The sequence below is a fragment of the Coffea arabica genome, chromosome 2e, assembly GCF_036785885.1.
Source record: "Coffea arabica cultivar ET-39 chromosome 2e, Coffea Arabica ET-39 HiFi, whole genome shotgun sequence".
NCBI classification, from domain to species: domain Eukaryota; kingdom Viridiplantae; phylum Streptophyta; class Magnoliopsida; order Gentianales; family Rubiaceae; genus Coffea; species Coffea arabica.
The window spans coordinates 26,375,620-26,389,338 of record NC_092313.1 but is presented as its reverse complement, the minus strand read 5'-3'; the positions used below and the strand labels follow the sequence as shown (position 1 = coordinate 26,389,338).

At 30.2% G+C, this 13,719-nt stretch overlaps 1 protein-coding gene and 1 long non-coding RNA gene across 2 annotated transcripts; both read right to left on the bottom strand.

The window, feature by feature from the left end:
- Positions 1–8,959, bottom strand: LOC113728480 (beta-glucosidase 13-like). Its single transcript, XM_027252880.1, has 14 exons — positions 8,792–8,959; positions 8,097–8,166; positions 7,891–7,949; positions 7,685–7,760; positions 7,407–7,484; positions 7,013–7,100; positions 6,630–6,897; positions 6,372–6,487; positions 5,994–6,211; positions 5,542–5,573; positions 5,289–5,391; positions 5,103–5,205; positions 1,997–2,084; positions 1–78 (listed from the first exon to the last, which is right to left on the bottom strand). The coding sequence occupies exons 1-14, from the start codon at positions 8,957–8,959 to the stop codon at positions 1–3; spliced, it is 1,545 nt and encodes a 514-aa protein (XP_027108681.1).
- A 1,422-nt stretch (positions 8,960–10,381) lies between these two features.
- LOC140036941 (uncharacterized) lies at positions 10,382–12,526 on the bottom strand. The gene is made up of 3 exons (XR_011840580.1): positions 12,388–12,526; positions 11,974–12,157; positions 10,382–10,830 (listed from the first exon to the last, which is right to left on the bottom strand). It is a non-coding gene; the product is annotated as an uncharacterized lncRNA (long non-coding RNA).
- Positions 12,527–13,719: the final 1,193 nt, after the last annotated feature.

The following is a 13,719-nucleotide window of genomic DNA, read 5'->3' as shown; positions in this document are numbered from 1 at the left end:
TTACTTGAGGAATTGTTTCAACCAATGAGCTGAATGCTTGGGATGCCTTTTGAGTCCATTTTTAAAGTCAACGGGTGTGTTTGGATCCCTTGTTTTTGGGGCTGTTTTTGAAAAACTGTTTTTCACATTCCAAATGCTACAGTAAATGTGTATTTCCAAAACAACTTCAAAAATACCGTATCCAAACATTATATCAAAAACAACTACATATGTATATTTCGATTTGTATATTTCAATTATGTATATTTTAATTATGTATATTATATATACATTATATTAATAGAAATTGAAATATACAAATTGAAAATTATATATATTATATATTATATAAATATTTATATACATTAATATTATACATAATATTGTATATTATACATAATATAATATAATATACATAATATGTAATGTTGTATACATAAATGTGCAAATATTTATACATAATATATTATGTACATTATATTATAATATATACATTATTAATGTATAATATTATTATGTACATTATTGTGTATAATAATGTATAATAATGTTATGTATAATATATAATATACATAATATGTAATGATGTAATAATGTATATTATGTATATTATATTATATATATATATACAATATTATGTATATTATACAAATTGAAAATTATATATTATATATTATATGAATATTTATATAATGAAATATACAATAAATATTACAAATTGAAATATTATATAAACACCATATTTATAATATTATAATATTTATAATTAATATTAATGTATATTATATTTATTAAATACTTATATATTTATTTATACGTATTATAAATACTTTATATTATTTAAAAAATATTTATATATATTTATAATATATTTATATGAATATTATATATTATATAAATTATATATAATATAATATATATTATATATTATATGTATTATACATTTATATAAATGTACATTTATACATAATATATATATATTAATGTATATTTATAATATACATAACATATATATTAATGCATATTTATAATATACATAATATTGTATATTATACATAATATAATACATTTATACATTTATATTAATATATATAATATTAATTTTATATTTATACATAATATTAATACATTTGTACATTTATATTAATTATAATAATACATTTATACTTAATATTAATATATATTAATAAAATTATAAGTTATACATTTATATAATATTCATTTGTAATTTATACATTTATAATAATATAGACTTATATGTTTATAAATATATTTATATTATGTATTAAACATAATATAATACATTTATATATTTTTATATAAATACATAAATATATTTATTTATAAATGTATTATAAATGCACAAATGTATATTTATATAAAAATATAAAAATATAAATTATAATTTATAATTTATACATTTATATAATATTCATTTATAATTTATACATTTATAATAATATACACTTAAACATTTATAAATATATTTATATTATGTATTATATATAATATAATAAATTTATAATACATTTTTATATTTTTATATAAATGTATAAATATATTTATTTATAAATATTTATAAATGTATTATAAATGCATAAATGTATATTTATATAAAAATATAAAAGTTATAAATTATAAATTGTAATTTATACATTTATATAATATTCATTTATAATTTATACATTTATAATAATATACATTTATACATTTATAATACATTTATATTTTTTTTAGCTAATATATAACTATATTTATTTATAAATGTAGTATAAATGCATAAATGTATATAAAAATATAAAATATAAATTATAAAAATACCCAAAAATATGTTGTAAAAATAACTCTAAAACTAATCCAAAAAACATTTATAGTAAAAGTTTTTCATATAGTTTTTGAAAAACAACTCCAAAAACAACTAATCCAAACGGACTTGTATTTCAAAAACGAAATGCTACAGTGCTGTTTTTGAAAAACAACCCCAAAAACAGCTAATCCAAACGGAGCCAACATAAATTATCCCAAACTTCTCAGTGAAACCTGCAGTCCATTCGAATGTGTCCAAGAAGGTCCATGCCAATAATCCTTTTACATCAACTCCCTTCCTGCAAAAAAAAAAAAAAGATAAGAAGAAATAGATACGTATTATATTTTCTCTTTGTTTTTCATCTACGGTATTTTGCTGCGCATATTTATCCAATTTGTAAAAATGAAAAGATATATATTAACAACAATAGTTCCATTATAGCTACCGTAAGTTACAGAAGCCTGTAGAAACCGATAGTAGTATATTAGTACTATATTTTTTTGAAAAAATAAAAGGAAAATAAAAAAGTTAAAGGGCATCAAATAAGACAAGGAAAGCGTGCAACCCATCACTTTCGCTATTACCACGATATGACCGATCAGCAAATTGCAATAAGCTTTCTTGTCCTGTTCAACCATGTACTTTCACTAGGGATTTTGTCGTGTTCCACCAGATTCCCGATTTTGTCTTCTTTCTTTTACGAGCTTTCTTTCATAGCATAGTTATTAAACCCAATCCGGAGAGGAATCCGGTGAAAGAGGTAGGTCAACGGATTACTGGTTCAATCGGTGGGTGAGTGGTCTAATCGATGGGTCATTACATATATTTAAATATTATATATTATAATTTTTTATATGGTTGAAACTATAATAAACTATGTTATAGTAAATACTCAATTAGTCCAATTTATTATAGAATCATTAATTCTTATAAGAATTAATAAAATCTAAATTTAATTAGTAATCCACTAAATTTCAAGAATAAAATTTTATCAAAGTGTAATTATCTAGTTTATTTATGGATTTTAAGTGCAAGGTTATTAAGAATAATATTCGTCTTTAAAATGAATTGTGTAATATGTTATTTTTTAAATCCATTCCATAATTTATAGAATTTAGGGAATAATAAAATCTAATATTAATATAGAAGGGCAAACAAACACAAAACAAGCTGTTGGGCTAGTGGTGAGTGTACTTAGTTCTTATATTCGAGGTCCAAGGTTCAAATCAGCACCGCAGCACTTTCTAAACATTATTTTATCCAAAACCGGGTACCTTAGAAAACTGTCCGGTTTAACCGGTCAACTCGATTCGTGAAAAAGTCAACGATTTTCTTGCACAAACGATCCAAATACAAAATCGGCCCGATTTCATGACCGGTCAACTCGATTCGTGAAAAAGTCAACGATTTTCTTGCACAAACGATCCAAATACAAAATCGGCCCCATTTCATGGGCGGTTCAACCCAACCGGACCGGGCCGGGCCGGGTTTAATATCTATGTTTCATAGTTTTAATCACTTAAAAGTTTCTATTTGGTAAGGGTTAATTTCACATACCTCCATGAGGTTTTTGACAATTGGAAAAAATTTCTCTCAAGTTCTAAAAATTACACCTACTTTCCCTATTTTCACTATTTAAGTAACATTCTAGGCTCAAAAGATACTTTTTCTCAAAATTTCTATAATGTCCTTGAGTTATAATTCACAACAAAAATGAAAAGGAAAAAAATGGTTCACAGTTTCTATTTCATTCTATCTTTACTTGCTATCACTATTACCTATCCTATCAACATTCAAATCACCATTAAATAAACACTTATTTTTGTTTTAATGTTCTTTTTTTTACCTAAAAATTTCTAATGCAGACCATTGTATCAACTATAAATGTTATATCAGATACTCAAATACTTACTTACAATCTCATATTAATATTAGATTTTACTTAATACACAACAATATTCATCAATATCCATAAATTTCTATTCCATGGCTGCCACCTTTTTAATACAAAATAATTTAATCCATCACTATTAATATCAATATCCAATATACTGTATTGGTACAGAGTTCAAAATCAATCAAATTTTTTCTATAGGAATAGCATCAATAATTGTAAATCAAAAATAAAAATACAATGTAGTTATAAATATATACCAGAAACACTTTTTTTTCATGGCAACCATAACAGTATAACCTATATTTAGTCCCTATTCCACTTCATATCCTTAATTTTTATTTTTTATCATTGCCATTATTTTCATCTCCATCTATTTGGTAATGAAATTAGCACCCAATTTGTCATTTGACAATTTCAATTTGCTAATGCCTATCAAAAATTGGAAACAAAAATGGGCGCAAGAAAACTATTTAATAATAATGGATAAGCGATAATTGGGAATGGATACCAAGCCAGGTAAGTATTGGTGGTTTAGTATGTATGGTGATTTTATTAGTGATAACAGTACACATTTGATTGATAATACTAATTAAATAGTTTGAAAGAAAAATAGATGTAGAAGAAAAAGAATAGATAGTTAAATGAAAAATATTGTAGTTTGAATTATTGGTTGATAATGGATGAGAGAGTTTTAATATTTGATAGAGTTTTTCAATGGGTTGACAATTAATGAAAGGCATTGTTGTCATTTTATCACATCAAGGGAGATCTCCGTAATTATATAAATCTCAAGGGAGCCGAGTGCAATTGTCAAAAACCTCAGAGGAGGTTTCTGAAATTATCCCATTTGGTAAAGGGTATATCAACTATCAAGCCATTTTAGTCTTCAGAATAAGTCTTTATATCAAGCGACAACGTTAATTAATTGGTGCAAACAACATTTATGTAAAAGATTGACTTTCTCCAAAGTTAATTATGAAAAGTTAAACATAGTTCACAAAATCAAGTGTAGCAATTGAAAACAAAGATTAAAGAAACAAACAACGGATTAACCATAAAAGAATACTTAATTACCATCTCAAATCCATTATTGCTCAACACAAGATTTAGAGTCTTCTATGACTATATGCAATCTCTTAAACAAAAGAAATTATCCGTAACTTTTGTAGGTTATCAATCCGTTAATTAAGAAAAAGAAGATCAAAGCCTTTCTTTTTTCTTTGTTTTTTTGGTGAATGCAACTAAAGTACCAAAATTGACCTGTTGTAGAATTTAAGCAAACTTGATAAAAACATGGAATCTTTGGAACAATTTCAGGGACTTCTTAATTTAGAGATTTAGCCCTTGAAATTTCATGTACACATAGATAAAAAGCTTCTCCAATTAATTCGATCTGCAAAGAAGAAGAAGTGCACTTACTCAATGGCTGCCTTCACTGCCTTGAAATGGCCGATATAAAATTTGATCCTCTTTGTATCACGGATCGCTTGCTCAAGACTATTTATATTGCTTTCATCATACCCTGGTCATTGTGCAAATCAATTTGAGTTATTTGAGTAAAGCGAATGTAGATGATCAATTTGAGTTATTTGTTCAATTTCTCACCATTCTCAGTAATATAGATTGTTGGATTCTTGTAGTTTTTCTTCACATGGACAAGCAGCTCGGTAAGCCCTTTTGGATAAATATAAAAAAAACCTGCTCCGGTCTACAAATCAACAGAAATTGATTGGGGGGAAAAAATAAAGATATAGGTTAATTGAGCGTTTGTAGGGGGAAAAAATTAGGACTTTCCTTACTTAAAAAGTTCTCTCTTTGATAATTTTAGCTCATCTAGATATCTAATGAACGAACTTACCGGTGCCCCAATAGGTCTTCCATTCCGTATTCCTGTCAAACAAGAAATATATGGACATTTAGGCATAATCAAATCGAATTGAAGATCTAGTCCCTAATGAAAATAACTTTTGCTCCCTTTGTTTAATTTTTACCATATTTGATCTCTTAATAAATGTTCCTCCCTTCATTCCCCACATCTATATTTTGACGAGTTCGCTTCTTTATGTGTCTCAAACAATACATTTTCCGGACTACTCTAAAGCTGTAAATTTGATGAACATGAGGGACTAAATCAACGAAAGTTGAAAGGTGAGGGACAAATATTAGAATTGTTCACAACTCAAGGAACCATACATGAGGGATCAACTCAAATTGGCCTTGAAGATGGGAACCAAATACTTAACAATAACTCTTACAGATTTTTTTTGTCCACAATTAGTTATAATCATAATATTAATTCGAGCTATTTACCTGTGAAATTAACTTGCAGGTCGGTCGAATAGCTGATGTTAACACTATTAGCATAGGGGGCATTAGAAACATAACTTGAAGTATAGTAGTTCAATCCCAGGAAGTCTAAGGACCCTTTGATCAACAATTTCTGTTCTTCAGTAAATTTTGGTAAGCGTTTCCCCACAAAGCTACGCATGCTTTTTGGGTAGTCACCAAAAGTGAGTGGATCAAGAAACCTATCAAAACCATAAGGCTCGCTAGTAAGATGCTAATTGAAGAGTTCATGTTAATAAATTAATATGGTCTTATATATAATATCAATATTATTAATTTCAATTCTCAAGGGAATAATGATACTAGTTGGGGGAACAAATTAGCACCTAAATTGGTACTCACCATCCAAGGAAAAAGTCTAGGATTCTTTGGGCCGCAAGTGCATCAGCCTTCGAATTGGAGTATGGTATCCACCAATTTGTTATAAGCACTATCCCTATCTGCCCCTTTTGAGATGGCTTCAGAGTAGAATATCCAACTATAAATATTTCATATTTCTCTTTGAAAAACCAAAAAAAAATGTTTTGCTTGTGGAGAAATTATAGTGTAATAAGCATATGAAATACAAACACTAATTAATTAATTAATGATTACAGTTACCTTGTACTTCTCCCTATACAGTTTAGCAGCTGTTGCATGGCAAAGGATTATATGGTGAGCAACCAAATATGGCTCAGTTGAAGAATCCCCAGCTGGGCATCCTTTGTTCAACCATGCCGAACATCTTCCAGGTGCTATAGTGCCTCCAAAGGTGCTGGAATCATAACCACCAACGGAAAAAGACCACGGTTCGTTGAAGGTCAACCAGTGCTTGACCCTATCACCGAATTCTTTAAAACAAAGCTCAGCGAAATCTCGAAAATCATCCCTGCCAATTAAATTACAATGTTAATGAATTTTAACTCCGTAGAATATATATTATTAAGCTTATCTATTTGTAAATTTCTTTGTTTATTAAAAAAAAAAAAAGAATCTTGACTCACACAATATTAATATTTAGAAAACCACCATATTCATCATCTAGGGCTTGTGGAGGATCCCAATGAGACAGTGTCACAAAAGGTGTTACGCCTGTTTTAACACAAAATTTAAAACAAAATCAATGGTATCAGTAAATGAAGAAAGAAAGAAAGGGAAGGGCTATTAATTTTTTAGTTTGTATACACTGACAGCGTTTACACTATCAAGATTTGATGGATGACACATGAGCAAATTTTGAATTTCAAAATTTACACATGTGTTATATATCTAATGATAATAATGTATATGTTGACAGTGTATATAAAATTAATTCTTATTTTTTATAATATCGTCTTCGCTATGTTCCCTTTGATATTAAGAGAATAAGAGATTTCATTTTTGAGAAAGCAACTTAACCCTTTGATATTAACTCATTGATGAGGTTGTTGTAAAAGGCAATGCCTTGCTTGTTCACTCCTTTACTCAGCTTCCCATCTGAAATTAAGAAGCGTGGTAAGCATACATATTATCAAAAAACTGATTAAGAAAATCATTTACTATTGCACATATATGCTGCTAGCCAAACATATAGTAAATATGAATAGAAAGAAATCTGATGAATAACTACTATAACTTGATATCTGACAGAAAATTATTATCACTTTGACTAATACATAAAAAAAAAAACATCTTACGAGGCAAAACTCTGGGCCACGAGACGGTAAACCTGAAACCAGTTATGCCTATGTAGTTCATTAGTTGTACGTCTTCCTGCATGTGACATTGTCAGCATAAATCATACGCAGTGAGGATTCCAAAATTTTGCATTTAATTGCCTGTGATATTTTAACAATCGAATATAGTCCATTGATCTGATTCATTAATTATTGTATACCCAGACCTTGTAACGATGATAAAAATCATCGGCCACATCCCCATTGCTGCGATCTCTTATTCTCTCTGCAGCAAGCACAAGTGGTATGTGATCATAAATGTGATTGAAAACTTTGTCATTCTTTTAATATCATTGGAATTTTGGGTTCTTTTTGGTTATTTTTTTGAGTTGTAGAATTGTTATTGAGAGAGAGAGAGAGAGAGAAGAGAGACCTGGATATTTGTGGATATAAGTATCGCATATACTCGGTCCTTTTCCATCTTCGAATGCTGCTCCTTCGTACTGCAGGCCATAACTTACAGACTTGAGTATATATATATATATATATATATATATATATATATATATATATATATATATATATATATCCAGCTAAGAATGTAGCATTTCGATAGAGATGAAAACCCTGGAAGAAGTTTCTCTTCATCTATATGTGTTCAATGCCTATCAAACTGATCATATTCAACATTATTACAGAAAAAAATAAAAATAAAGTCCTCCTATTCCCTAATGGTTGTATATAATTTAACCATCATGGCTTCTGTCATTGACGTTGCCAATGTGTGTCCAATGTTTGAGTGAAACTGCAAACTGTCCATGATTCTTCCAAATTGACTAGCTACAAGATTATGTTTTTCCTAAAATGAGAGGGTCTAATTAGGATCATATCCCAAATATTAGCGACCAAAATTGTATTTTTTTCTGAGTGTGAAATAGTAGACAAAACTGTACAACAGAATTAGGAGTGTATATAATTACCCTTGTACATTGTTTAATGATACATGGCTGCTAATGTTCATCAATAAAATGATGGTTAAAGCAAGAAATTAAGTTCAAGGAATTTTGAGGGATTAGAAAGACACTGCTGAAAGATTAGAAAAAGAAAAAAAATTGGAAGATGGCTTACCTGATAGGCAGAAGAAGAAGCACCAAATATAAAATTAGGTGGAAAACTACTGCGGTTGAATGGAATGGTTACATTATGACTTGGTTCCTGCGCAGCAGAAAGCTCTCTAAAGAACAAGAAATTGGCCAAGATTAGGAGGCCAAGCCAAAGAGAAACTTGAAATGCCATAGCTCAGTATTGGCAAGATTTATTTTGTAAGTCCTTTAAATAGAGCGCAAAGCAATCTCACATGCTTGTCTACATTTTAAAGCAATTTCAGTAGAATAATTGTGCACTTATCTGCTCAGTTGGCAGTTGGGTGCTTTCACATGCCAGAAGTATGCAAAAATTTGCAATCAAGTAAAACATTGATTATTCTCGTTACAGTTTGTCTAACGGGTGCCCTTTGAGCATTTGTTAAGATGTATTTTCTATATTATATTTTTAAAATTATAAGATTAATTAGAAAAAATAAATAAATACAAGGGATGGTAGGTAAGAATAAATAAGGAAAGTGTATAAATATAAAAGATAATAATAATCATTAGTATATGTATATATATGGCTAGTTTTTGGTCGGTGGAGTGTCCCATCTTTAAGTTATTTTGTTCCGCATATCAATTGCATACTTATTTGGAAAGACTTTTCCGATATGGTAGAGTATCTTGCTATATGATATTTTCGAATTATACAAAGCAAAAAATCTACAGATTGAGGTAAGTAAATCCACTTATTTAGTCAGTCAATCAAACTAATCGTATAGCATGTCAAACATCAACTTTACTTTACCGATCTCTTCTGAAAAGAGATATTACTGATTCTAGATGAAATTTCTAATTAAAAATTTGCCAACTTGCATTTGGTCAGAGCACTTTATTTTTCTTTGAGATCAGTATTTACTCAAATTTGATTTCATTTAGGGTCTGTTTGGTTGGACTGAAAATATTTTCCTAGAGAAAATATTTTCCATCGAAGTCATTTTCCTGGAAAATCACTTCCTTCCCCATAATTTTCCAGTGTTTGGTTATTAAGTGAAAATATTTTCCAAATTCCTTTTTCATAATTTTTCGGTGTTTGGTTTGTCAATGAAAATATTTTTTGATATGTTTGTTAATATGTTGCGAATATTTTTCTGCTCTCAAAACATTCATTTCATTACAAGTTAATTTTAGTTTCTATCCATTATAATCATATTATCATTTCTATAAAATATTTATTCATATATATCTTCCTAAATTATGTGTAAGGATCTAAAACTTAAATTTCCTTTGAGATCTCTATATGTGAATCTCAAGGATGAACATGGTCACAACATTGATTCTCTTCATAGGAACCTGAGCAACAACTCTTTTCGACCATCACAAGCTCCATCATGGTTCTCAACCTTAAAGTCACTAACTACTTTGTGAGTATTAATCACTATGGAATCAATACTAAGAACTCCTTCCTTTTTCTTATTAAAATTTCTGGAATGGTGATCAGGGCATTGGAAAATGGTCCACTCCAGGGACAAGTACCCCAGCAACTTTTTAGTTTACCTCAGATCCAAATAGTGTAAGTTTAAAAATAAGCAATCTCGAAGAAAGAAAGCATTTGGATGCTACCTGGAGAAGTGAAAGAACTTATTTTGATAGCATTAACTTTTAACAGGATTCTGAGGAGGAACGCATTCAATGATACATTGGATATGGGTAATAACATTAGCCAACAACTGCAACTTGTTGATTGCAGAATAATGATATATCTTCAGTAGTACTCAGTTCCGGATACAGCAAGACATTACTGTGAGTGATACAATTCAAAAAACTTCCACTGATATACATAAAATACCACACATTGCCAATTCTCTTTCCTGACCAAACTGCTGAATATTTTCTCTTTACTCCAGCTTGATGGGGAATCCAGTATGCACAAGTTCAATCGCAAGCACATCTTACTATCAGCCACAGAAACGATCTGCAACAAATTGTTCAACCAGCCTCAAGTGCTGCACCGTCTTCTCCAAAACCCAAAACCTAGGTAGCTGTGCAATTTTCTCTCCAAATCAACCTTTATTTATGCTGTATAAACTAGAATCCATAAATAATTTTTGCCACAAAATGTGCAGCCAGGTCATCAACCAACTTGATATTTGGTATCTGGTAACGAAAACTAATTATCATCTTCTTTAAGGACCTACTTAAGCAACAAGCCAAGCAGAATACCATAAAACATGCAGTCATTTAAGACACAAAATTGAAGAAAGAATTATTCGTCTTTGACGTAAGCAGATGATCAACTTAAGTAACAATCCAAGGAGAATACCTCAGTATAACCATTGCCAATACCCACACCTTTTGAATCAGAAAATAATCATAACTGAAACCTTTATCCTAGGAATTTACATCAATACACAACTTGCAGCAACACCAACACCGCTATTGCCAACATTATGCAGTTAGGTCTGCAACATTGATTCTAACAACTATGTCTTCTTTTGACAACTATGGTTCCAGACAGAAAAAATAGATCACTCTCCAAGGGTCAGTTTCCACCAAGAGAAAATTGCTTAGTGTCTTTAAATAGTCACAATCAACATCTTGTTCATCTGATCATATTACAAGCAATAACAACTGATTACAACAGAAACAAGAATGTAAGCTTAATGAAACAGTCCAAGCTCCCATGTCCATTGTGCAGCTTCGTAAAAATCATTAAAGGACATTGCTTTAAACAAACTAGTATACAACACTAGAAGACCAGCAAATGCCAACAATTGAAATCCACAAGAAGCTTAGGAGGACAAAATGATAATCCATCAACAACAGTAACAAACATATTCAATTACAACTTCCTCAATAGTCCATATCCTAAAGAAGAAACTCTGCTCCAAATAAACAAACTGAATGCCTAAGTCAACCAATTCTCCACCCCAAATCTTTAAAGATAGTCAGAATTGCAAGTTCAAGTTCCCAATAGATAAAAGCCAGTGAAATTAATAATCAGATTCCTAGAATCATAAAACCCCCAAAATTCAGCAGCCAAATTAATTCATTAGCATCAATCAAATCAAATGTAACCCTAATCAGGTAAGAACAAACTAAAACAAAAGCAACCCACAAAAATTCATTCAAATCCAACTTCAAGAATCTACACCAGTAATTCTAGACAATTTTTCAAAGGAAAAGGGAGGGAAAAAAAAAACTAATAAGAGACCATCATACCTCTGGAAATACTTAAGGCGTCTTCACCCTTGTTGGAAATGCTATTGTAGGAACGGGAATGAGATGTCGCTGCCAGAGTGGGGATGAGCCGTTGACACCAATTGATTGATAATTTACAGAAAACTACTGAAGTTTCTTAATCTATCAATCAATTGATACAAAAACAATCGTGCAAGCTCAAGCCCTTACATCAATAAGAATCGTCAGAAAAGAGAAGCAGAGCAATAAATTTTACCAGAATTCTAGAGCTTCATATTCCTCTGTGAAACTAGTGCCACAATTCTCAAGAATTATAGCAACAAAATTTTTTTAAAAAAAATCGATAGAATCCTAGACTGGAGCAACCAATTTTATCAGATTTTTTTGGAAAAAAATAAAAGATATTCAAGACAAAACCCTAAATAAGAATCTCACCCAAGGCACCTTGCTAGAGTTGGAGATGGTTGCCATCAGAAATGATCATATTGTTGGTGATTTCTCAGTCTCTCCAATCTCCATTGCTCACTCTCTGTATCTTTAGCCGCAAAGTCTTTGTTTGTTTTTGTTAGAACGTGGGAGTATGTAGCTCTATTGTAAAGTGCAAGAGCCGCTCGTTTTAATGAAGGAAAATAACTTCAGAGAGTCAAAAGAGGAAGTTATTTTCCACCAAGTGAAGTAAAATATATTCCCTGCGTAAATCTTTTTCCAAGATAAAATGGTTACCAAACACGGGAAAATTTGTAAAATATTTTCAGGAAAATATTTTACATCCAAACAAACACACCCTTAATTTCAATAGTTCTCAATTCATTGTTTAGTTTACGTGTGAAACAACTACATATACAATACAATGATGAAATATACCTACATACGTTTCCAATCTTAGCAAGTTTTCTTGTTCCAATAAACAATTTTTATCAATTTTTATCGAATGTTCAAGGTGGTAAGAAGAATAAAAGAGTGCAGGTTAGCTCTAATCGACTGGCATAGAACAACAAAAGGTAACTCACGAGCAGTAATCCAGGAGTTAAAAGGGCAATTGAAAGCACTAAGGGAGCAAGAAGAGTGGGACAAGAGAACTGCGGCGAACCTGAAGCTACAATTGAGCAAGGCCTACAAGGATGAAGAGCTTTACTGGAGTCAAAAATCAAGAAGTAGATGGCTCAAAGAGGGGGACAAAAATACAGCCTACTTTCACTTAAGTGTCATGGCAAAAAGGAAAAGGAATAGAATCAATATGTTGCAAAAGGCGAATGGAGAGTGGTGTAGAGGCGAACAAGAAGTGGAAGAGGAACTGAGCAAACACTATAAGGAACTTTTCACCTCCACGGAACCTTCTGAGTTTGATGAAGTGCTACAGGGAATACCTCGCACTATTTCCCATCTTATGAACACAAAGTTGATTAAACCAGTGGGCGAGAAGGAGATACAACACACTACTTTCTCTATGTTCCCTAACACAGCCCCTGGAGTTGATGGTATGTCCCCTCTATTTTTTCAAAGATATTGGCACATCATTAAAGATGATTTGATACATGCCATTACTAGTTTTTTTCATACTAGAAACCTCCTTAAATCTGTAATTGAAACTATAATTTCCTTAATTCCAAAGGTTGACAATCCAGTGATTCTCTCTAACTTCAGACCTATTAGCTTATGTTCAGTGCTTTACAAAATTATCTCCAAAATCTTAGCTAATAGGCTGAGATCTGTCCTTCACCCCTGTATTACCCCCTCACGGTCAGCCTTTGTCCCAGGGAGACAGAT

Excerpts from the sequence above, each read along its gene's own strand:
- LOC113728480 (XM_027252880.1), bottom strand. The coding sequence starts at position 8,959 with ATGGCATTTCAAGTTTCTCTTTGGCTTGGCCTCCTAATCTTGGCCAAT. Across the intron at positions 7,950-8,096 it reads TTATATCCACAAATATCCAG|AGAGAATAAGAGATCGCAGC; the intron begins GTCTCTCTTCTC and ends TGCTTGCTGCAG. Across the intron at positions 6,488-6,629 it reads TGTATAGGGAGAAGTACAAG|CCATCTCAAAAGGGGCAGAT; the intron begins GTAACTGTAATC and ends TCTACTCTGAAG.